The following is a 26,732-nucleotide window of genomic DNA, read 5'->3' as shown; positions in this document are numbered from 1 at the left end:
GAGGAGCTCTCCCTCAGCACCAGCAGTGGCAGGTGACACTTACCTGAAAAAAGAAAGAGAAGTATTATTATTGAAGGATTAACAACCCCTTTGGACAAAGCCTTACTAGGGAAAGCACAAGACCAGCCGTAGACGCCACCAGAGTTAAAACATTCCTTCAAGAAATTGAAGGTTGGGGTCAACATCAATGTAAGAAAGACACACACGCCCATATACCCAATACAATCACATGTTTACCAAATGGCGTCCTAGCTTCGTCTCTTCGATATATATCAACTGACTGTTATATTTCTCTTTTGTGTCTCCCCTGATGATGTGATTATTACACGAAAGTGCACTTGGGAACTTTCCGTGTTTCATTTTCCCCGTGGACTCATAGCAATATATATATATATATATATATATATATATATATATATATATGCTTTTGAGTTTTTCCTCCGCCACGAACATTACCACCTTGAGCAGGGCGGTACGACCCTTGGATATGATGGTCCGGGCCTCAAGGGTCAGTTTTAAGGCCTGACCATCACACCCAAGGGTCGTCCCGTCCTCCTCAAGGATCACAGCGACGTGTTCAAGGTTAAGAAAAGAACATACGCGTCTCCAGGAAGCATAACTCACAGTTCAGGTGACACTCACAGTGGGATGAATCATCCCCATGGGACCCAACACAACAGTAAACAGTGTGTCTGAATCACCAGACCTCTGGCCCCTCCTCCCTTACCACTACGTCAGACGGGGTGGGTCGAGCAGTCTCCCTTACCACGGTAACAGCCTCACAAAACCACTGAATTCACAATCAATTGCCATTCCCCGTAGGAGCAAAATCGCATGACAACAGCAAGCCAGTCCTCCATTACGACAGACGGTTATAAAACGTCCCAGCGTTCTATCCTTTTATTGCGACGCGATTTTCCGCAAATGTGTGTGAGACTTGAACTCCAGCAGGAATCTAGCCCGACTTAAGCTCCTCCTCAGACCAAGGGTCCGTATGTAAGAACGGCTGTAATGCAATCACGTCTGCTTGCAATCACTCCAACAAAAGGGACCCCACCTCGCGGTCCTCCGCAGAGGATGTTTAAAGACCTGGCACATCGAGGCCAGGAGATGCTGCGCTATACCCGCCTCCGTCAGGTTGTCCCGGATTTCATGACCGGGTTCCCCGGGCGACCTAGCTCTTGGCGCGCGCGTGTGTGTGCTGCGAGGTCTTCTTGCATCCTCGTGCTTGGATGTGCTTGACGAGTCGCGCCACACCCCTGAGATGCCCTGGCCCTCACCCCTCGTCTGCCACACTGTGTCACGTCTGGTGTAAATGTGACATGGTGTGTGTGTGTGTGTGTGTGTGTGTGTGTGTGTGTGTGTGATGTTTCGTGTTGGCGTGACACAGTGGGTCTTGTATGGTTTAATGGAGTTCATCTGGTATTATGTCAAGTTGACACTGCTGGAAGTGTGAAGTGTCACACACGTTACTGTTGGGTTTCATCTGATACAGTGTGTCATGTCAGGTGCTACTGGCCTATATATATATATATATATATATATATATATATATATATATATATATATATATATATATATATATGTATGTATGTATGTATATATGACAGTCATAATCATCTAGTCCTAACCATTATTTACCACCCGCAGAGCGTTAGGTCTAACTTTTCCCATTTACCAAAAGTCAACAGAGCCTTGAGAGCCCAGAGGGATTACGCGAGCCTTATAAAGTGACCCTAAATTCAAGCTAACCCAGACCCATTTACTCAAAAGAGGGTTCCAGGTCCAGGTGAGTGGCAACGAAAGTTACGAATACCTTTTCTGACCGCTGAGGGGAGTTGAAGACTCCGGGAGGGGGGGAAAGAGGGAAGTTGTTGGAGGTTTCTTGGCACAGTTGGCTGAAGGGACGAGTTTTAAGAGTTAAAGACTTTGGGAGGAGTCTGTTGGAGGGGTTCTTGTGGTGGAGGGGTGGGTGGCGTGGTCATGAGAAGGTTAGGAAAAGGGCAGATCGGTAAGAGGGTAATGGACCCTCGGTCATTTGGTCCCGTTGCTCGAGGTCCACTGAACAAAGGTTGTTGTAATAAGATCCCTGCGATAGTGTCCTGTGAAAGAAAGGAAAAAAAAAGGTAGTATTTCTTTGATATGAGAGAGAGAGAGAGAGAGAGAGAGAGAGAGAGAGAGAGAGAGAGAGAGAGAGAGAGAGAGAGAGAGAGAGAGAGAGAGAGAGAGAGAGAGAGACGCACGCACGGCCGAGTCCAACGCGCTCTTCTGGGGTCTCGACTTGAGCTTTCCTCCCTCGTATACAAGACTCTTCAGTGTCAGAGGCTCCTCCGCCGTTCCCCTTGGCACCTTTACCTGAGCCACATCCAACTCCTCGTTAGACTCGTTTACAGAGTCCATCCGCCCCTGAAACACTCAAGTCATTCATCAAATTACCCTCCCATTAATTACGTAAATGCAATTAACTTTATTACCCGAGATGTGTTTAATTTTCCAGTTATCATCTTCTTTTTTTGTACTTAAATGTTTAAATGTCTGGTCCTTATCTTTCTGCAGTGTGTTTTATTCTCTAGTTCTTATCAAAGAACAGTTTATTACGACATCATCCTGGTCTTCGTTATCTCTGCTGCATCTCTTCTACGTTCTAACTTCCTTCATCCACCGGGTTGATCTACGAGGCTGGTGTTGCTCAAGTGTCACGTGCACGATGGTGTCCGGCATGACCTCAGCTGCAGGGTGAGCTGTGGTGGCGCCTCCGGTGCCTGGGCACTGGGGAGGAGAGAGATACTGTACGAAAGGTTGAAGGAAGAGGCTGCAACAGGAGTGAGGGAAAGATGGAAAAGGGTTTGAGGAGGAAAAGGGAGTAGGTACGGAATGATCCGAAGGGATGGAGAAATGATAGAAAGAGGTGTTGCTATCATTGAAGAGATCAAGTTGTGATGGGGGTGTTGGAGTGTGAGGTTGTAGGTCTGCAAGACGTGGGTGGTTGGAGGGATGTACCTGGTAAGAGAGTGATTGATACTGTGAGATGAAGGGAACCTGGGCAGGGAAGCCATGACCGTGAAGGGGAGGTGGATAACGGATCAGAAAACAACGAAAGTAAGATGAAGTAAAAAAAAAAAAAAGAAATCCGATACGTCTGATACAAGGTGAAGGAGGATGAACGAAGACAAGTGAGATACTAGAGAATGATGGAGCATGAGGCGGGTGTGGAGGAAGCATGAAAGCAAAGGCGAAGGACGGGATGAGTGCGCGGGTGAGGCTGGCGGCAGTAGATGTGGTGAGGCGTGCATGATCGACCTTCACAAAGAATTGTGTCAGCTCCAAACGTGCCAGGTGAGTGTGCTATTGATCACTCAACCACAGGATCAATCCCATCTCAACCTCCATTTACCCCCACAACCTCCTCCTCCTCCTCCTCCTGGCCTTCCTATCCCCTCTTTAGGAGTAACGTGATCTTTATTACTCCTTCGGCGTAATCTCATCTTCAACACTCCCCCTTAGAAGTAACTTGATCTACTACACATCCTCTCTTGGGAACACCCTGGCCTGGATCCCTCCTTAGGAACAATTCGTTCTGCATCCCAACCCCACCTTGGGAGCGACATGAACCGAAGGATAAGTGGAGGGAGGAATGTGTGGACGGAAGGAATACTAGATGGACAGATAAGTGGACGAACGAATGTGTGGAGAGATAGATATGATAGATAGACGAATATGAATGTCAGTCAAGTATTCTGCGTGAGGAGAATAAGGACGAACGTTGCAAGGAGTACAGAGGGACGCCCTCTCACATTGCTATAGAGACAGAGGCGATCCAAACGTTATGAACGACACATTGCCCAAACTTCAGATTTCAAAAGTTTGCCCCCAAGAGGAGAGGCGCCTCATCCACAATACAGCGAGGTGCCTGCATTACAAAATATCACCAGACGACGGATCCTGAGGCGTAGAAACGAGAGACTTTGAGGTTTATGTACATTACGTAAATCCCAAGAGGAAACTTTAGGGGGAAAAGTTATCCTGAGGGACAGATAGATAGTCGGAAGAGATAAAAACTCTCGAATGGACGAATGAAAATGAAAGATAATATAGAAATCTTTAGATGTAAATATATACCACTTCAGACACCTTCTGAGTATAACGTAGTACCTCCCCCCCCCCCCCCCCCTCTCTCTCTCTCTCTCTCTCTCTCTCTCTCTCTCTCTCTCTCTCTCTCTCTCTCTTTCTCTCTCCAGCGCGCGCACACACACACACACACACACACACACACACACACATCCTATTCTTCTACTGCTTTTAAGCGGACAGCATCTTTTTTCATTAGTGTTGAGGCCAAAGCACCTCGCTTGAACCTTGGGTCTGTCTGCCTGTCTGTCTGTGTCTTTGTCTGTCTGTTTGTCTGTCTGTCTCTCTCTCTCTCTCTCTCTCTCTCTCTCTCTCTCTCCTCGAGACAGGAGCAGCAGCTGTGGCAGCCTGAGAGGGATGAATTAAGCAAAGGATGGATCAAGCAGCTCTCTCTCCCCCCCCCCCCCCCCCCCCCCCCCCCCGCCTCCCACCATGTGGGGATTGGTTGGGATGGGGGAGGGGAAGGGGAGGGGGGTATGAAAAGTAGGTCGACAAGACTGGAGAAGGAATGTCAGGGAGGAGGAGGAGAGAGAGGTGTGGCAAAAATCGACTCATGGTAGACATGAAGTATGATGTGATATGGTGATAAGAACGATAGAGAGACCATATGATAAAGAAAAAGAGATAAATCAAGTACTAAAAAAAAAAAGAACATGAAATGATAAATGGGGCAAATACCGACTTCTTCAGCAGATGGAAGTGAGGATGCTGAAGAAGGAGGAGGAGGAGGAGGAGGAGGAACCAGGGTACGGGAGGAGGCTGCGACCGGCGCCGAGAGAAGGAGGAAGGGGATGACCTTTCCGCGGCGTCACGACCTTCTCTAGCATGTACAGCCACGTCACCCAGGGCCCTCCGTCGTCCTCCCAGCTGACCACTGGCTGGCCTGATCCAGGCACGTCCCCTCTCCCTCCGCCCACCATCCCCATCACCCCTAGCCACAACCTTCCACGGCCACCAGCAACCCCAGCTCCCACCCATCACCATCCTATTCACCACTATCCCACCCACCACCAACCCCAGTCTGAGGACCGGGAGGGGAATGTCCTCTGAAGAGAACACGGTGTGTGTGGGATACTCTCTTGACGAAGCCCCTGAGGCGTAGAGTGAAAGAACCCTTAAAGAATACCCTTAAAAGGTGTGGTGGAGAACTTGGTAGATGCCCTAAGGAACGGAAGGGTAGGGAAAACCTAAGGGGAAGCATTTAGAAAGGGAAACGGTACAGATCCTAGAGAGAGAAAGAGGTCCTCAGAAAGGTATCGTAAGGTGGTGGGAGCCTTGCAGGGGGATAAATAAGTGTTGCAAAAGACTATAAAAGAGATCCTTCTAACACGGTTGGCTCAGTGGGTGACACGTCAGGGCAGGGAGACCTCAGATGAAGATGGATGTGAGGAAGCTCTTAGATCTAAGAGTCAGGTGCTGCCCTTAAAAGTAGGGAGGACCTGGAAGCGTTCCAGGAAAGACCCTAAACATGGGGACAGCTGGAAGCCTTTTCAAGGAACAAAACTCTTGGGCACAGTTGAAGGCAGTCCCCAGAACAGAATACACTTGGAATATCCCTCAAAACTAACACGTAAAATGGTTCATATGAAATTCTCTTTGATGGACTGGGGGGGGTTTCACGGAGACGCCCTGTGTGTGTGTGTGTGCGTGTGTGTGTGTGTGGATGGAGGGAGGATGAGGAAACTTTGATGGAATATAGAGCATACGTCCATCCGTGGGTGTGGAAGCAGGCTATGCTGGAGAAACGCTGATTCATTTACATGATTTCCCCGGGTGGGCGGCGGGTATGTCAGGGTTTGGATGAGGTGGGAGGATGGATCTAGAGACGATATGGCGTGGGATGGAGGTGGGGGGCTTCGCTCAGATATCCGAGAACTGCTTCACTGACATTTACATCATACGAAGGATACCCAGCCGTGTGTGTGTGTGTGTGTGTGTGTGTGTGTGTGTCAGTGAAGGACTTACTTGGTTTGCTGTTTCTTATCGGAGGGCCTGGAGTATCTGGGGTCCTCTGTGGGAGCAGGATCCCTAGGTGGCGGGTCGGCACTGGTGTTGAGGCGGGTGAACATCCTGGTGAGGACGTCGGCCGAGGCATGCAGGATCTCGTCCGTCTGCTGCTGCTGCTGCAGGAGCCAGCTGTCCTCGTCATTCCGGCTGTGGTCGTGGGAGTGCCTCCGGAGGGCGGTCAGCTGCTCCGACGTGAGGTTGAGGTTCTCCATGCAGGAACACCGGCGGGACCTGCTGACCGGTGAGTCAAGCGACACGTCGCTGCTGGCGTTCGAACGACCTTTATTGGGCCGGATCCTCCGTGGGAACTTGTCGTAGTTGATGGTGGGATTGATATAGTTGACGAGGTCGTGTCCGATCGTCGGCGGCGACCCTCTCCCGCCTCCGCCGCTGACGTCATGCCGTCGCAAGCGGAACTTCTGAGCGTACATGCCCATCATGGTAGTGGCGGATGCGCACGCCCGCAGGCGGTGTTATCTGCTGAAAAAGTGTGAGGTAGGAAGCCCCGGGGGCACCCCTACATGAGGGATAAAGCAGCAAAGCACCACCTCGCAGCATGAAGCACATCAAGAGTCGAACGCATGGCTCCGCGTGCGCCATCATCCTGCGCCTCAGACCTTATTCTTCGGTTGCAGCCGCCACCACCAGCACTCACCTCCAACATATGAGGAAAAACAATTCGCTTTTTCCCCCCAACGAATTTTAGATATATAGATAAAAAAAACCCGCAGTAAGTGAAAGACCAGAGCTTGTGTGTCTTGAGAGAAAGTGGTTACCGCTGCCAGACGTATTGTGGCTGCGAATGTGTATCTGTAAGTTTGTGCGTGTGTGTGTGTGTGTGGTCAACCTTTGGACAAGGACGGAGGGGTGACCTTCAAAACAGGGGAGAAGAGACTCAGGCAGGGAGCTGGGGGATCTTTTACCATCCATGAAGTATGCAACACGTGCAAATAGAGGATACGTTTCTCCTCCTCTAAAACGTCTATACTGAAGGTCATGCCACAAACACTTTACCAGACGAGGGTGTACAAAGTCTGATGACCCCCATGTAAGCACAGCAGGGACACTGTAAGGTTCCCCTCGAGGCGAAGGGCAGCGGGGATCACATAAGCCAACTTTGGGGTCCCCCTGCGCACTCATCACCTACTCAGGTGGACTATCCTTCGATAACCATTACCATAAAGTACTTTATAATGATAGAAACTTACCATAATCTTTATGGTGATAAAAGTTTCGTGTTAATCAGCCAATCAAAGTAGGCCGAACAATCATTGGTTAATAAACTTTCTTTAATTAGTTATCATTTCTGACGACAGATTTCGGTTTCAACCCACAAGGGTATATGTGACATCGACCTAAAGTGTATCAAAGAGGCAGCCAACTCTATCTCTCCTCCATCTCATATGAATCTAGGGTGTCAGTTCCAAGCGACATCGTCCATTGCGGTGCAACGACTACTGATGACGCCTCTTGTGTGGTTCATCTCTGGTCTTCGTCTTTTGCAGGTTTTGAAGAATGTGTTTGTTATGGCCCTCAGCATCTCCAAAGCATTCACCAAGATCGGGAATGAGTCTTTCCTTAATAAACTTCGTTTCTTTGGCTTCTTTCCTTCCCGTGTATCCTAATGCAGAATTTCCTTTCCAGGAATTCCAGAGCGGATGTTATTGTTAGAGCAACTTCTCCCCCTTATCCCGCCAGGAGTGGCGTCCCTCAGGGTTTTACCATATCGCCCACCCACTTTCTACTCTCCATATACAACCTTCTTTCCTCAGACTCAAGCCCTACCACCTAAAGCCGACGATGCAAACTCCACGAATTAATCCGTTGTCTTTTTTTTCCAGTATTCATTATCTTTTCATCTAAGACGTCTATGATTGGAGCATGCTTCTTCTGCCCGTGCCAAATGGACGACTTAAGTAGAAAAAAAAAAAAACTAGAAAAAAAAGTTATAATACTGAGGATGAAGATCTATGAATATGACAAATACAGACCTTTCCACCACAGATGCAACCCAAATGACTTCCTCAGAGGTGTGGTTACCTGAACCTTGTGGAGGCGGAGCAGGATATAAGTCTCGGCTTGTACACTAGGTCCTTGAGGGGATGATTATTTTCCCCTGCACCAGCGCATGTGCAGGTACATACGAGACAACAGTTCCAGAGGTCGGTGGGGCCCGGGATACTGTGTAACCACAGAGGTTAAGGACTCTGGCTATGTCGTGTGACATACAGGAAAACTGAGGTCATGCCGGATTTGCCAGTTCCAATCAGACTGATGTGTTTCCGATAACCACCAGGTTGTTAGACCCAGCCCAGGCCTACAATTGTGTACTTTACCGGAAACTGTATGTGCCTTAACTCCCTATCTCTAGCCGGCTTATCGTATTGTATGGAGAATTATTCATCCTTTCAATACTTGGCATTCTAATTGCACAATATGCTAAAACCTTGACTACAACGGTTGGGCTCGAGTAATCTTTTAACAGCACCAATACTTTAACCAGTTTCCTTAAAGATTCTAAAGACCTTGACGATCTTTCGAAGCAAAGACAGCAAGGTTAACGTTGAGACTCATCGAACTCGCACCAGGAATACACTTGCCAGCTAAACCATCTATAACATCTCTAACAACTCATACACGGTAGCTTGAGATATCTAGGATCATTTAAAGAAAAAAAAAAAAAGGACGTGTATGTAATGACGTATTTGTAATCATCAATTTGTGCAGTACCGAGAAATAGTTGTATATCAACTGGACTCATCTTTTGGCAAAACCTCGTAATGTGTCAAGGACTTACTTGAGTTGCTGTTGCTGCTGTTGTTGTTGTTGTTGTTGTTGTTGTTGTTGTTGTTGTTGTTGTTGTTGTTGTTGTTGCTGCTGCTGCTGCTGTTGCTGCTGCTGTTGCTGCTGCTGCTTCTCAGACGGCCTGGAGTATCTGGGGTCCTGGTTCGGGGTGGGTTCACTGGGCGGCGGGTCGGCGCTGGTGTTGAGGCGGGTGAACATCCTGGTGAGGACGTCGGCCGAGGCATGCAGGATCTCGTCCGTCTGCTGCTGCTGCTGCAGGAGCCAGCTGTCCTCGTCATCGTGGGTGTGGTCGTAGGAATGCCTCCGGAGGGCAGCCAGCTGCTCCGACGTAAGGTTGAGGTTCTCCATGCAGGAGCACCTACGGGACTTGTTGGTCGGCGAGTCGAGCGACACGTCGCCGCTGTTGGCTGAGCGACCTTTATTAGGTCGAATCTTCCGTGGGAACTTGTCGTAGTTGATGGTCGGGTTGATGTAGTTGACGAGGTCGTGTCCGATCGTCGGCGGCGACCATCTCCCGCTTCCGCCGGCGTTATCATAACGCCGCAAGCGGAACTTGTGAGCGTACATGCCCATCATGGTGCCGATGGATGCCTTCGATATGCCCTCCTATGAAAAAAAAAAACAGGTGACGCACGGAAGCCTTGGGGCACCCCTGTATAGGAGGCAAAACCCCACTAAACCACCTCTTCAGACCACCAACTCCTCGAGAGTCGACGGTAAAGCTGGCGTGCGCTTTTCGCTTGCGTCTTAGACCTTCTTTTTCAGCCACCACCACCACCAGCGGCGCTCAAGTCCAGCAACTGATGAAAAAAGGAGGTCTTTTCCAGCGAAGTCGAAAAAGAAAATGGCTACAAGTCTGTGTGCGTCTGTAAAAGGACAGTGATTCCCGCTGCCAGACGCGCTGCAAGTACGAGCGTGCGTCTGTATCTGGTCGACCTTTGGATGATGACGGGGAGATGACCTTCAGAGCAGGGGAGGAGGGTGTCAAGAGAGGGAGGTGCGAGACTTTGAATTCCAACAGAGACCAGAAGGTATACGTGGATGATCTCGAAAGATACGGATGTCCAGCCGTTCGCTACGAGAGGCTAAATGAAAACAGGTGGGCGTCGTCTTAATCTCAAGTCGCGTCTGACCAACCAACTGGCTATCTAGACGTGAGGACTCAAAACCCAAAGACGCACACACGTACGCACGACAGGGACACTATAGGTCCCCGAGGCGACTGATGGTGGAGAGCACATAAGCCAGTCTTGGGGGGGCGTGGGTCTCCCTGCGCGATCATCACCCAGTCCTGGGTGGCACAGGCGTCTGTACCTTCGCCCTACGCCAGCAGAATCCTCTGACGTTACCTATGACGTATTTTTCCTCGTCACTTTAGTACTTTAGAGATTCTGATCTGACGGGATGTCGGATCCTCGAAGCCTCGGTCACAAGGCGACGTGTACTCGCTCGCTGCCTCTAGTTTAAAACCCAAATATTGAAAAAGAAAGCTTTCAGTTTCTAACGAAACATTTAAGGACAGGTATTTGTACAACAAATATATTTGTTTAATAAGCAAAAAGTTATTGATGTATCACGATCGTGACATTCAAACAAAAGACCATCTATCAACCAACAAGGATGAGGGAAGAACCAGATCACACGCTATTTACGAGACGTGGTACAACACTCTTGTGTTAGTAACTCTAAACAATAAACTCTCCCGAAATATGACGTCACAAACGTATCTTCAACTTCACCATGAACTTCGATGGCACAATATTGCGTGTCATATTAACTCTGCACCATGAAGTCATAATTTAGTGTCAGAGATTACTCCTCTCTCTCTCTCTCTCTCTCTCTCTCTCTCTCTCTCTCTCTCTCTCTCTCTCTCTCTTCTTCACAAACAATCTTTGAACATGAGCGTCGTCGAACACTGCTATACTGCCCACTAATCATCATACTGAACTAAGAATGATGACGTTATGAGTTTCTTCATTGGTGGAAGACCTTCATTTCTCACCATAGTTTAAGAGTGGGATCAGATCTCAATCACATTTCACCAGGGCATGTTTGAGACGCTTATCAAAAGTACCTGACGCGAGGATGGGGGCTGTGAACCCCTATGTTTCCTGACGTCGATTGGAAGGCGTTCATTCCAAGGGTTTTCACCGATTTCTGACTGAGTTACTCCCTGTAAGAGGAGAAAGGTGCATCTACTCTCACCCACATCTGGAGTTCCTTGTCTACCATCTTCTGTCTAAATAGACAGACCCATTTACTGGCGCACCGGTGGCGGACAGAAAAGACAAGGATATCACGGGAGGATACTATGAATAGTACCACTGTAGTATTCAAAGTTGAAGTTTCTGCACGTAAGGACGCCATTTGTTAATATTCTGTGAATGAGAATTCAGCCCAAACCATAAAGATACCAGCTTGGCTCTACTCCGGATGATCCTGGTGGAGTTGAGGGCTTTTAATCATCCAGAACAACTTATCAGACATCCAGCACGCGGCCCTAATTGTCGCAATCACTCCTCTAACATACCTGACCTCTCGTTTACCTTTGACCCTTCCACTAAGGATGTTTCCGCTCCTTTAAGGTCTTCTGATCACGATCTTATAACAGTCGTATCTAACTGACCATGTCTATCGGCTATCATCTACGCTTCAAACTTGCAATAACACAAACAGTTTGGTCACATGCATATCTTTCACTCTATCCTGGAAACCCCTCATAATTAACACTACAAAATTTGCTCCCCAGAAGCTGAGGGTGTTGTACAGGTGCCAACATTATTTTCCTCTTCTGAACATCTATTCCATAACTACAGGATCCATTCGCTGTGGTGTGGAGTACTGCTCTTCTTCCATCTCTCCCTCAGCCAGAGTGGAATCAAAAGCCTTTCGCCTCGACGGCTTTCCAGCCATCACCATTCTTCAACAATCCATCCATTCGTCCTCGTGCTCCTTCCATCTCTCTGCTCTTCAGTTATCATGTCGACCTCTCTTAAGCTGCCCGTATACGTCCTCTTCACAAGAGCACCTGAACCCGTGGCATGCGACTGGTTGGTGCTTCCCACAGCTTGGTTGTGGAGACCAGCCACACGAGGATTGACCGTTATATATCTTCTCAGTGATTTTTTTCTTCTTCTTCTTTCGCTTCCTCGTGGTGAGCGCTAAATGGTAGCCATATCTCAAGCAATCTCTCGTCACAGGTAGGGAAGTACGCTTCCTATAACCTTTACATCTTTAAAAGCTAAGTCTAGGAATACCTGAGACGCTGAAATCAATTTCTTCACTTTTTTCTTATCTGTATTACACTCATTTTAGAAGAAGGAAAAAATCAAACGTGCAATTAATGAGATGCAACTGCTATCTCTTCTTGAAAACCATATATAAAACGTTTTCGATTACATATTTTCCATTTTTCTTTTCATCCATTCATATAGTCCTCTTATACTACAAGCGTACTTCTTTATATTTGTAACATGTTCATTTCTAACCTCTGATTGCTCTACCCATCGCGTCTGTCGTAGAACTGCTCACTGTTGACGTCATCATGCTGACTGTAAAACCTAAAGGTTATGGCAACCTATCCCTTACCCTTTCGCTCAAGGTGGACTAATTCACGTCGCCGTGAAGTCTCACTGTAACACCTCTTTATTCTCCTACCATCCTCGCTGTACCCTCCTGTGTGTACTTGTGTATATGCGGACAGTGCAAGAACTCCAATGAGCGGTTACCTTGGGAATGTTTGAGACAGGGCCCCGCTATTTGTCGGGTAAGTGCTGGTGCACGTGAGAGAGAGGAGGGCTACGTGAGAGGAGGGAGCGGGGTGTCAAGGACTTACTTGGTCTGCTGTTCCTTCTCGTATCGCTTGGAGTATCTGGGGTCCTCGGTAGGCGTAGGATGCCTAGGCGGCGGGTGGGCGCTAGTGTTGAGGCGGGTGAACATCCTGGTGAGGACGTCGGCGGAGGCATGGAGGATCTCGTCCGTCTGCTGCTGCTGCTGCAGGAGCCAGCTGTCCTCGTCATTTCGATGCTCGTGGAAGTGCCTCCCGAGGGCGGTCAGCTGCTCCGACGTCAGGTTGAGGTTCTCCATGCAGGAACACCGAAGCGACTTGCTAGACGGGGAGTTGAGCGACACGTCGCCGCTGTTGCCTGAGCGACCTTTGTTGGGCCGGATCCTCCGCGGGAACTTGTCGTAGTTGATGGTCGGGTTGATGAAGTTGACGAAGTCGTGCCCGATCGTTGGCGGCGACCATTTCCCGCCTCCACTCCTGACGTCGTGCCGTCGCACGCGGAACCTGTGAGCGTACATGCCCATCATGGTGCCGGTGGGTGCGTACGCCCGTAGGCTGATGTTATCTGATTGGGAGAAAAGAGAGAGGCACGGAACCCTGGAGAACCTTTGTCTGGGGAGCAAAGCACAAAACTACTTCTTCACAGCATCAACACCTCAATAGCCGATGGCATGACTCGCGTGCGCCATCACACTGCGCCTCGATCCTTCTTCTTCAGCCTTTACCACCACCACCAGCGATCAAGTCCAACATCTAAGGAAGGAGGAACTCTCTTTTCCGAGGACAATGACTAAAAATATCGCTATTAGCCAATGGCGTGTGTGTGTCTGTTGGACGACCGTGGTCCCCGCTGCCAGACGCACAGCTGCTGCGGGCGTGTGTCTGTCTGGTCAACCTTTGGGCGATGACGGGGAGATGACCTTCAGATCGGGGGTGGAGGGAGTCAGGGAGGGAGATGAGGGATCTTAGAATCCAAAAAAGATCAGGAAAAGGCAGTCAAACATCCGTAAAACAATATACGAACATGGCCTTGCCTAAAGACGTGCGTGACGTCTGAACATAGAAGTCGCGTCTAACCAGTCGACCAGACGTGTCTGTACACCAAGTCTGAGGACGTTGTACATACGTGCGATCAGCGGGGAACGCTAAATGCCTCGACGCGGAGTGGGCTTAAGCCAGCCTGGGGGTCCTCCCTGCGCACCCATCTCCTCACCACCCACACACTCCTGGAGACAAAGCTTTCTGTACCTCCACCTCCCCCCACACCCCCCGGGTCTTTCGGTCTACAGGGTTCACACACACACACACACACACACACACACACACACACACACACTAATGCATTCTTCTCAATTTACATTTCTATACAGTCGCACTTTAGTTACACTGGTACTTGCCGTCTCCTGTTTAGAGTTTAGATAAATATAACAAAAAGGACACCTTTTTCATATTTACGACACACGTCGCTGTGTACCACATAATTATGGTACATGTCACTGTATACCACAAAATTATGATACATGTCACTGTATACCACACAATTATGATACATGTCACAGCATACCACAAAATTATGATACATGTCACTGTATCTTCCATAACTATGATACATAGTAATTATGGTACACGTCACATCAAACTGCGTCGTAAACACTGCATATTTAAGTTTTCCAAAGTAGCGCGTCAGAGTCGCGTGTTTAACTTAAACATCAGCATCACAATGTTGCACTATGAATCATTTTGAGTCACTTCAAGACCGTCTATTAGATATAATCTTTTGAAACTTGGCGTCGCTGGCTGCGGCTTGCTGTCCACTAACTATGGCAATATTCTTAGTCTAATGACCTTTGACCTCGTGGCGACCTAAGGTGTCAATATAAAGGACCATCAGCTATTTATGGAGGAGTTGCCCAAAGTGCGTGGCGAGAGGAGGTTCACAAGTCTTCGATCTACCCTCCACCCTCCCACACCCCCATTGCCTTCACATCCATCACCTGTCTGATACTTAGACAGGGGAGATGGGTAACCATTACGAGATACCGTTGCAGTACCGTTGTATCACATAAGGTTAAACTTTGCATACATATGAATGCCATGTGCTGAAACTTTGGCACTCTGAGGCCTCATTGGCCTTCCTCGTACAGCAATTAAAGAAGAAAACTTTCATTGAGGCTAATTCTGCCTTAATGGTCGAGATACCTTCACCCATAGCGATCACAGAGCGGAGGTCATCCCGGCTGGGATGGCGTCCCATGTTCTTATATATTAACTTATCATCCCCAGATATTGGCTTGATAGCTTTTTCTCCAGTGCAGGTTTGCATCGGGGACAGAGTCTATCACGCCACAAAATTCTGGTATTTTTACATTCCATAAAGGGAGTTCCAGCTATATATAGCCAAACAAAATAATGATAATAATAATAATAATAATAATAATAATAATAATAATAATAATAATAATGATAATAATATTAATAATAATAATAATAATAATAATAATTATGATAATAATAATAATAATAATAATAATAATAATGATAATAATATCAATAATAATGATAATGAAAATGACAATATTAATAATAATAATAATAATAATAATAATAATAATAATAATAATAATAATAACAATAATAACAATATCAATAATAATAATAATAATAATAATAATAATAACGATAATAATAATGATAATGATACTAATGATAATAATAGTAAAAATAATACAATTAATCATAATATCAATAACAATGGTACATTGTTTTCTAATCCTACACTTTTCTAAAACCCTAATTACAAAACGCTGGCGCCAAATGCTCTTTTAGCAACACTTATACCCGAGTTTGATCATGATCTTACCATGTTCTACCTGAAGAACTAGAGCAGTTCTCTTAACAAGAGTAAAAGGTCACACTCTAACTTTCATCATGCATTGTAACGACGGCCAAACCATCAATAACAGCTTTTGTGTGACATCTTGAAACGTTTGGGAGCATGTGTGACACACTGAGTCTGTGTGTGATTACCTACGTGAGAATTACGGACAGGGAGCCTAACATTACTGGGGTAACTCACGTAAAAAGGTAGTACCTCAGAGTTCCGTCGAGTGGGATACCTTAAGAATGTTAGGGGAGGGACCTCATTATCTTCAGGTGTGTGTGTGTGTGTGTGTGTGTGTGTGTGTGTGGGTGGGTGGGTGAGTGGGTGTGTGGAGGGGATGAGGGAAACTGGGTATGGTGGATGAGGGTTCTTAGGACTTACTTGGGCAGGGGTGGCTGCTGCTGTTTCTCTGAGGACCTGGAGTACCTGGGGTCTTCATATGATGCGGGGTCCCTGGGCGGCGGGTCGGCGTTGGTGTTGAGGCAGGTGAACATCCTGGTGAGGACGTCGGCCGAGGCATGCAGGATCTCGTCCGTCTGCTGCTGCTGCTGTTGCTGCAGGAGCCAGCCGTCCTCGTCGTCCCTGCTGTGGTCGTGGGAGTGCCTCCGGAGGGCGGTCAGCTGCTCCGACGTGAGGTTGAGGTTCTCCATGCAGGAACACCGGCGCGACCTGTTGGCCGGTGAGTTGAGCGACATGTCGCTGCTGGTGCGTGATCGACTCTTGTTGGGCCGGATCTTGCGAGGGAACTTGTTGTAGTTGATGGTCGGGTTGATGTAGTTGACGCGGTCGTGTCCGATCGTCGGCGGCGACCCTCTCCCATCTCCGCCGCTGGGGTAGTACCGCCGCATGCGGAACTTCTGAGCGTACATGCCCATCATGGTGCCGGTTTGGATGCGTCCGCCCGCAGGCGGTGGTCTCTGATGAAGGAAAGTGAGGCTCGAAGCCTTAAGGAGACCCCTAGTGTAGGGGTCGGCAAAGCAATATGACCACCTCCTCACACCAGTCAACACCTTCAACAGTCGTCTGTGTGGCTCGCAGGCGCCATCGTTCTGCGCTTTTATAGTTTCATCTTCAGCCACTACTGACAACAGTACAGTACTCACGTCTACGATTGCGAGAAAGAGACAATCTTCCAACGAGCTTTAGGAAAATGGAAAATGTGGTTAGTTAAGGTGTGTGTGTGTGTGTGTGTGTGTGTGTGTGTGTACGGTCAACCTTTCGAAAAGGGTGGAGAGATGACCTTCAGAAAGGAAGGAGGGAGTTGAGGAGGGACCTCATTACTATTATATACGTACAATAACTGGAATCTCAAAATACTTTTGGATGTTACATATTTACATACTCGAAAACTACCATCGGCGAAAGTACCATAAAAAAGATAGCGATACAAAATTAAAGTCCAGGATAGGAAACTGAATTTCGATGAGGATAGCAGACTGGCTTCTTACAGACGACAAACACAGAGTGGTTTTAAATACAAAAGAACTGGCTGACCCAGTGTCAAAAGCTGGGTACTACAAGGTTCAGTCCTGGGACCTACGCTATCCATCATACGTGTGGTGCGGACAGGCCAAAGAGAAGTGAACATGAGAAGAATTAGCATCACTGCACAGGATACATTCTAGTACTACTGCTTCATGAAGGTCTGGATATCATGATAGCTATAAAAAGCTTGGCATCAACTTCCCCTTTATGAAGAAATAATCGCATAACTTTTTTCCTTGAAATAACACGCGTGTATCCCAGATGTGGTCAGGAACGGGTTAATACAGGAAAATTTCCTGTACTGACGCTTCAGAACTTGTGCCCCCGCGAAATAATCTATCACTTTATGACTGCTATCCACCTATCATGAAGAGAACCTAACCATCTCTGAGGAAGACATGGTGCTTTACTCCTTCCTATGACATCCTGATTGCTTCTTTGACTGTTATCTTTATACCTTTTGGTGTCTGGTTCACTGAAATTCTTTGGATGATCATAGATGATCAACGATGCTTTATATATATATATATATATATATATATATATATATATATATATATATATATATATATATATATATATATATATATATATATATATAAATCAACTGACTTATATTTCTCTCTTGTGTCTCCCCCGATGATGTGATTATTACACGAGAGTGCACTTGGGAACTTATCGTGTTTCATTTTCCCCGTGGACTCATAGGAACATATACATATATTCATATATATATATATATATATATATATATATATATATATATATATATATATATATATATATATATATATATATATATAAGCTAGTTGTACGTAAGCAGAGTAATGACAGATTAACATACACTCCGGCAGCAGTATGGTGGTGGCCTTCTTGTCAATTAGAGTTGCTAATACGACCTTCACCTACTTTCTGCTCCACAACCCTCACCCCCTACACACTAACCCGCTTCGATCCTGGGAACTCGAGGTTACATAACGAAAGATATAAACCACTGCGCCCACCGACAGTGAATATCGAACGAGTATAGAGATGCAAGGAGGAACAAGGAGACGAGAATTATGAAATACGCGTGGTGGGAGGAGGTGAAGTAATACGAAGAGAATTACGGAAATACTGAAGATAGAAAAAAAAAAGTCAAGTGTGTGAAAGGTAGGGTTGGTGTTGTACAGGCCAGTGTCAGGTGGGAGGTAAACCAGCTTTTCCACCCAGCCCCTCCTCCCTCCTCCTCCCACCTCTTCCTCCCTTCTCCCTCCCCATCACCACCACCTCCTCCTCCTCCTCCTCCTCCCCGCAACAGAAACCTTACGAGTCGTACACGTGGAACCTGTGGCTCCTGGGAAGCTATTTCTGGTGAAGGAATGGGAGAGACGGTACCCACTGCCCATCCCCCTTACTGCGAGGTGTTGTTCAGAGAGAGAGAGAGAGAGAGAGAGAGAGAGAGAGAGAGAGAAAATCACACTACGTCACAGCCCCCCCATCAATACATGGTGAATATGGTAAACTGTGATCGGATAGAAACCTGCTACATAATGATAAACACACACACACACACACACACACACACACACACACACACACACACACACACACAAACACGAAAGCGCGCGCTTGCTCGATTTACACAACCAGAAACTCAAATAGATATGAACTGCACATGGATATAAATACATATGGGGCCCTACGAGTGTAAAATCCCCTCCACCGAACTGGACATGTTGGTAAATACACACAAACGCGCACAAACACACAGGCGCACGAGCATACACAAACACATGGACGAACAAACATACGTGAAGTGATGAAAACAATCCCACATAACATTCTCCCTTCCCCATCCCCTCTCTCTATCTATCTTTCCCTCTATCTAACTATCAGTGCTCTCTCTCTCTCTCTCTCTCTCTCTCTCTCTCTCTCTCTCTCTCTCTCTCTCTCTCTCTCTCTCTCTATCTTTCCCTCTATCTAACTATCAGTGATCTCTCTCTCTCTCTCTCTCTCTCTCTCTCTCTCTCTCTCTCTCTCTCTCTCTCTCTCTCTCTCTCTCTCTCTCAACCTTTCTATCTATCGGCGCATCAACCTCCCAGACTTAGTTAACTCGAGGAAAATAAGAGACATCGCTAGTACATACACAGAGGCACGGACAGGCACAGTAGCGTTCAACACCACAGCCAAGGAGACATTATAAACTGCCTGGGTTCCATACTCGATGCCCCACGTTAGAGCAGTCTTCGTGTATCTGACTTACATCTACATCTGGTTTATATATCTGTATATACCCGAGCCACGATATCTATAGCCATCTGGGGTTTCATGTGCTACATTTGGTTTATACATCTGGTCGATATAGTTTATATACCTCTGGGTTATATATGGCTACATTTGGGTTATATATTGGCTATATCTGGGTCATGTCTCATTTCCATGTGGGATATACATCTCTACCTTTGAAGTAAACCTTTCTACATATTGGTTAGGCTCGTACATAATAGATGTTCTGCCTTCGCTCTATACATTATCTACCACTAAATTACACGTTTCCTACAAGCTATAAGTTTTCTACATACTGGTCATACACTATGTCTACCCCTTGTCTATGCTTGCTCTACAGTTGGTCTATACATCTTCCCTACATCTGGGCTATACATTCTCTACATCTGGTTTATTATACATCCTGCAACGAAGAGTAGGAAGTGAGCAGTGAAGTGTTTACGTTTTTTCGTTACGACGCTACCAACAAACTGGTCGGAGGGGAAGGCTTCACGGTAATGTGGTAGTGTTCTGAAAGGAATAATGAAACACACACACACACACACACACACACACACACACACACACACACACACACACACACATACACACACGTCTGTGGAAATGACAAGTGTCCTCGAGCATTATATACATGTAGGATTCTCACTTATAATGCCCTCTTTTCCCGAGGGTCTTCGAAGGCAACACATCACAACACAATTCTATTTCCTCTGAGTGTCTAGAATAATGACATACGCTCCCACGTGGACCTGGAGTGTGTCACATCAGAATGCAATTCACTTTCCCGTTATGTCTCGGAGAACAGCACCCACACTCAGAGTATATGACCCTCAGGACATGTTTGTTTTCTTCTGCTGGCATAACACACGTTAGAGGCGCCCAAGGGATCTATATCCCACTGAGAAATTTACATAGACAGGCTGCCTCAAACGCTGAAGGCAGCCAGAGTTCTAAGGCCTTCCTTCCTGGTAGATATGAGACCAAAACACACTCGCACGCAAGTCTGTAAATATTGAAGAGGCGTAATAGTCGCACTAGGGCATACAAAACAAGTCGATGTTCCTGATTGCCTAAACACAGTGGAACTGACAAGTGCAAAACAAGGTGATTTCACACGTTTCCCTGAGTGGCCTACGGGAGTACCTCACGCGGCATACACACTTCCCTGAGTGTGTGGCAAGGGAGCGAGCGACCCCACACACACGCACACACACCTACGCTCGTCACCACGCACTGCGAGGGGCTCCCCGCCTGACATTTTCCGCGCACGTGGCCACGCGAGAGAACGGGAAGGAGAACAGGTGGTGGTGATAGAGAACGGAGGGGAGGTGGACGGTGGACCCGCCCCTAACGGTGTGGCGGCGTCCTGTTCCTTTATTCATCTCTTCCGTCCGGCCTACCGTAGAGTTCGATTCCCGATCACCCTCACACGCACAACTTGTTGTTGTCGACATCCCCGGGGTTCCAGTGGAGACCGCGATAGTCCATGGAAAACCACGAGGGGTCTATGGAAGACTAAAACGGCCCATGATGATCCATTGAAAAGACCATGAAGGTGCACGGAAGACCACTGAAGGTCCATGAAAGACCATAAAGGTCCATGAAAGATCAGACCAGTGAGAGGGTCTATGGAAAAACCACGAGGGTCTTCGGCCACCATGAAGGCCCACGGAAGAAGACCCGGAGTTATACACTGAAGACCACGAGGGTCCGCAGGAGTCACGGAAGACCAGGATGGTGGAGGAAAGACCCGGAAGTTCACACGGGATAACATGGAAGGAAGCTTCACCCTGGACACACCAAGTACGTAATCAAATCACCTGGATCAGAGGTGGAGAGGAATAATTACAGCATCACGAATTCAGATGTGTGGTGAGACTCTCCTTCGTCTCCTATGTGTCCCGCTGCCAGTGTGTGTGTGTGTGTGTGTGTGTGTGTGTTGGTAATCACTGACTGGAGGACACTGTGATCACACGTCCATTACCGAATATTTACTTATTTTGCCTTTTCTTTTTACAGTCTTTAAGTCTGAGTTTGATAGATGGTTAGGATGATTGGTAGTTTGAAGATCGGGTGGTTAGGATCGGTGTGGTGGGGATCATTGGTCCTTAGAAATTAGTGACAAAGGAAGTAGTTAAAAAGTACGGGTGGTTAGGAGTGGTCTGTACGAGTGAGGTAGTTAGCAGTTCTAACTACGATTGTTTAAGGGCATTTTTTTTCAGCACTTCAAACAACGGGTTGGTTAGAAAACAGATGGTTTGGTGTTGAAATGCCAAGGGAGTGTGGCATATTACTCACCCTGGAACTGACATTTTTAATGTGAGAGAGAGAGAGAGAGAGAGAGAGAGAGAGAGAGAGAGAGAGAGAGAGAGAGAGAGAGAGAGAGAGAGAGAGAGAGAGGTTCCCCATCTGTCTTTAAAGCGAACCTGGAAACTGGCGGACCAAGGGGGATTTACGCTAATTGGATGAAGATGTGGCAGTACCCTGACGGTGAGTGGACGAAGCCCTCCCGCTGTCACACTTTACATAAGGCAAAGAGGTGGTTCAGCCAGATAAATAGGTCAGATTGGGTCGTTATGTCACCAACACCAGCCATGGACTGACCCCACCTTGCTGCGTGGTGCTGACTCTACAAGGGGTGGGGGGGGGGGGGTGTAAGTGGGTTATATTGGGGCGGGTGGGTCAAGGGAGAGACAAAGGGAGAGGGGTGGTTAGGGCTTTACTGTATGTGAGGAAATAGAAAACGGTTGAAAAGTAAAACTATTATTATTATCATTATTATTATTATTATTATTATTATTATATTATTATTATCATTATCATTATTATTATCATTATTATTATTAATATCATTATTATTATCATTACTATCATTATTATTATCACCATTATAATTATAATCATTATTACCATTATCATCAATGCTGTTGTTATTAGTATCATTATCATAATCATTATTATCATTATCATTACCATAAGTATAGTTTCTCCAATCAATCTATCTTTATCTATCTATATGTTTTCGCGGTTGCATATGTCCCTGTAAGTATACATAAGAACACTTTCAAACCTCATAGCAACATCCCCTAACTTCCCAGTAATAGCAACCACCCATAGTAATTATAATGACACAGTGGACAAATATATGGACGCGTACATGTGTGTGTGTGTGTGTGTGTGTGTGTGTGTGTGTGTGTGTGTGTGTGTGTGTGTGTGTGTGTGCGTGTGTGTGTGACATAACCCAACATCTACGCCATAACAGACGAAAACAGAAATAGGCTGGGTATATCATTCAGTAAATAATCTAGTGCACAATCCAGTGGCTGTCAAATTCCACTCCTTTGGCCCAGGTGGCTGTCTTTTCGTTCCGCCTCACCCCCACACCTGGGCTAGTGGCTTCCAGTCCACAAACTTACACTCTCACACACACAACACCTGAACACATGTATTTCACACACCACTCGTTCTTCGTAGCTCTATATTCTCCTGACCTACTCGTCTGCTCTCCCTTAAGGGGGGAAATCTCGCCGTAAGTACTCGTTAGGAAGAACTGAAGTCTCTCTGTCTGTCTGTCTGTCTGTCTGTCTGTCTCTCTCTCTCTCTCTCTCTCTCTCTCTCTCTCTCTCTCTCTCTCTCTCTCTCTCTCTCTCTCTCTAATACAAACAAAGAGAAAATAACGAGAGATACCAAATGCAGCGAACGTCATCAAACTACAAGGATACAAACTGATATGAAAATGGAACAAGTAACACAGAACTGTAAAGAACATGTTAGATGCCATGAATTAAGAGCCATTCAACACGAGCCAGCATATAAATGGAAAATAAACAATCCCATAAATAAGTTCCCTCCTGGTGCATTATCATCATCCAGCAGGCGGAGCGCGTACACACACGGCCGTATCTAGCGCGATATCGGGATCAGGAGGCGCGAACCATCGCCCCGCCTCCTCCTCCTCCTCCAGAGGCAGATCATGGCGCGCAAGATCAGCCACCCGAAAAAGTCGTCACATTTCTTGAGCCTTTTCCATTACCACCTCACGCCTCTCACCAAATCTTATTGACACCATTAAGGTAAGAATATGACAATAGTATATATATATATATATATATATATATATATATATATATTTTTTTTTTTTTTTTTTTGGCTTTGTCGCTGTCTCCCGCGTTTGCAAGGTAGCGCAAGGAAACAGACGAAAGAAATGGCCCAACCCACCCCCATACACATGTATATACATACGTCCACACACGCAAATATACATACCTTCAGCACACGCCTATTTGTTGGGTGTTAAGATATGCCTTTCATGAAGACAGATGTGCTAAATCGTTATCTTGTCACCTGAGGGTAAACCATCCTATACTGGCGATGAGAGGTAGGGGAGAGGCCTCTCCCACGGTGAGAGGAGGGTCTCTCTCTCTCTCTCTCTCTGAAGAAACAAGACCCGCCCTCCATGGACACCCCGGCACGGCGCAAACGTCTGGTAACGCGAGCCCTTCCTCGTGGTCAGGAGTGTTACTCTGAGACGAGGGAGGGACGGAGGGACGGAGGGAAGCCCTTGATGTTGGTAGGGAGCGTTCTAGACGGAGAGGGTAGGAGGGAGGAAAGTCCACGGGGGGAGAGAGAGAGAGAGAGAGAGAGAGAGAGAGAGAGAGAGAGAGAGAGAGAGAATATATTCAACGATGCTTTACTTTCTCAGTTCAATAATTTCAAAGTCTGACTCGCCAATGAATTCCTCTCTCTCTTATATATATATATATATATATATATATATATATATATATATATATATATATATATATATATATATATATATATATATATCGGATCATGAAGAAACGGATTAAAGAACATGGAGGGAAATATGAACTTACCTGAGCGTACAACAGATCATAACCTACGGTCAGCCAGGGTTTAAAACGCACAGGGAACGGGATCACGACGGGAGACTAGAACGCAACGGGGTTAATAAGAACGCGCCGGTAACCGGATCACGGCGAGAGATAAGAACGCGCTGGCAACCGGACCGCCACATGGAATATACGAACGCGCTGGCAACCGGACCGCAACGCTAAAGAGAACGCACTAAGAACCGCAAAGTTGAACTCCACGTGAAATTCGCCGCTCGCGTCACCAGTCGCACTGGGGTGTCCGATGTACAATGACAACACTCGGACATTAAGAACCCACCAGGATGGTGAGCCAGACGAGGTGGAATTAGGCAGACGGGGAGGGGAACTGGCGGCGTACCGTGAGCGAGGGGAAGTTATCGATCCCCTTTTGTCAAGTGACATTCGCCGGATCACCTCCAACCTTCACGTGGGCAAATGTCACGTGCAATCCGTCGGGCCACGCTAAAACACACACACACACACACAAACACACACACACACACACACACACACACACACACACACACACACTGTTGGTAAAAGCTTAAAAAACCTGTTAATCTCCATTTCCTACTTCCCCATCTTTTACCCCCATTTCTTACTTCCTCATTTCGTATCTTAGCTCTCTCTCTCTCTCTCTCTCTCTCTCTCTCTCTCTCTCTCTCTCTCTCTCTCTCTCTCTCTCTCTCTCTCTCTCCGAGGTTTTTTCTTCAATGTTCGCCACGTTTACTTCTGTACTCACTTTCAATCTTTCCTCATCACTCACTCACGTTCGACCTTTTTCTTTACTCTGTCACTCTCCATCCATCTTCTTTTCTTGTTCACTCTTTCCATATTCATATTTCATTTTCATAATGAATAACTTCAGATTCAGCATGATAAACAGGGACGTAGTAAAGCACATAACAAAGAGCAAGTCTTTCGAAAAGAAAAAAAACTATGCGTAAATCAAGTCTCAGTTTGCTTGGATCCGCAATTTTTTTCTATTACGAACGTGGCATATGTATTGACAGTCATAAAACACATAGGCTCTATGATATCCTACTTATGAAAAACTGAGGGGTCACTTAGAATTAACTTATATACATATGAAATATATAGACAAATAAGAAATACTCTTTAACCGAGTTATCCCAGTAAGATAAATTCCATTTTCTTTGACCATATCGCCACTAAGAGAGAAAATGGATTCGCTAGGTTAGGACAGACTACACTATTCAACAAAATTTTAAAAAAACGCTTCAAAGGGACGATATTATTCCATTTAACTTGCTAACAAACATGATATCTGATGTTCTCGTATATCAAATGCACCAAATGTTTGATTCATGGTATAATTTTACCTGTTAGTAATTCTCGTTTTGTACTGGAAAGCGAGGGAGTTTTACACTAGTTGGGCCCCATCTTTTGTAACGAAAATGAAGTTTAATTTTGATATGAACCTGATATAAAGCATGTCACATAGAATCTTCTCTACACCTTCCGCGTCACACGGTAGGCAAAGTCTCCCTCCATCTGTCTCTACCCCTCCCTCTGTTCCCCGACACACTAATGTACTCGCATTTACTCCTCCCTCCACCACCTCAGGGGTCACCACCGTCCTGCCTTTCCATACTTAGTTACAACCCTCAACAGTAATTACTTCCAGGAATTTTACCGTACGAAAATAGTTCTCTGACGCACTCGTGTGACGACGACCTGTTGCTGTTGGAGCGACTGTGTGATCGCGGCTCGAGGGCAGAGAGCTTGGGGTAGAAGAGGGTGGGGAGCGAGAGAGCTGGGGTAGGAAGAGAAAGGGGAGGGAGAGAGCTGGGGTAGGAAGGGGAGGGAGAGAGCTGGGGAGGAAGAGTGAAGGGAAGAGGATAGGGCTGGGGAGAGGGAACAAGGATGGATGTTCACTTCTTGGTGAGGATCGAGTAAGGCAACTTTCCTTTGAAGTTCGTATCCGTCGTCACGAAACGACTGTTTTAGAGAGAGAGAGAGAGAGAGAGAGAGAGAGAGAGAGAGAGAGAGAGAGAGAGAGAGAGAGAGAGAGAGAATCTATAACCCAGCCCTGCTTCGGTAACATGACATTCCTGCGCTTCAGTGTCCAGGGACACACGACCGGGACTGGACCAGGCGTGACCTTGTCGCGGTAACACCATGCGATTAAGTCGAGACCGAACGACACTGGGGCCACTCTGTCCTCGCTCAGATACACCTAATCCAAACCGATGATGTTGATGAGCCCCATCTGCCATATACACACTGGAGAATGTACATTAGATTCTTCACTGCTCCAACCGACGGGCGTACAGTCAGCACATGTACACGTCTGACATGTTACCGATGAAGCGAGATCAGGATAATAAGACGAGACAATAATGGGGTTATTTATACTTTACATTCGCAGTAACTGTGTCACAATAACTGATAAATACGTCTGTCAACAACGCTTTTAGAACATGAGTCTCGCTCTCTCGTAATTGAACGTTTG

At 46.6% G+C, this 26,732-nt stretch overlaps 1 protein-coding gene across 9 annotated transcripts in view; it reads right to left on the bottom strand.

The window, feature by feature from the left end:
- Slob (Slowpoke binding protein) overlaps positions 1-26,732 on the bottom strand; it is a 399,771-nt gene that overhangs the window by 114,607 nt on the left and 258,432 nt on the right. The window contains exon 1 of one of the 9 annotated variants that reach the window (XM_071676153.1): positions 15,990-16,744. The exons of the other annotated variants lie outside the window; for them this stretch is intronic. Coding sequence (XP_071532254.1) covers positions 15,990-16,486 — 497 coding nt within the window. The 5' untranslated portion in view covers positions 16,487-16,744. Of the gene's footprint in view, positions 1-15,989; positions 16,745-26,732 lie in introns of those variants that run through there. 9 annotated transcript variants of the gene reach the window in all.

This window comes from Panulirus ornatus, chromosome 22 (genome assembly GCF_036320965.1).
Source record: "Panulirus ornatus isolate Po-2019 chromosome 22, ASM3632096v1, whole genome shotgun sequence".
In the NCBI taxonomy this organism is placed as follows: Eukaryota; Metazoa; Arthropoda; class Malacostraca; order Decapoda; family Palinuridae; genus Panulirus; species Panulirus ornatus.
The sequence above is the reverse complement of the archived record's forward strand: the minus strand, read 5'-3'. Positions and strand labels throughout refer to the sequence as shown.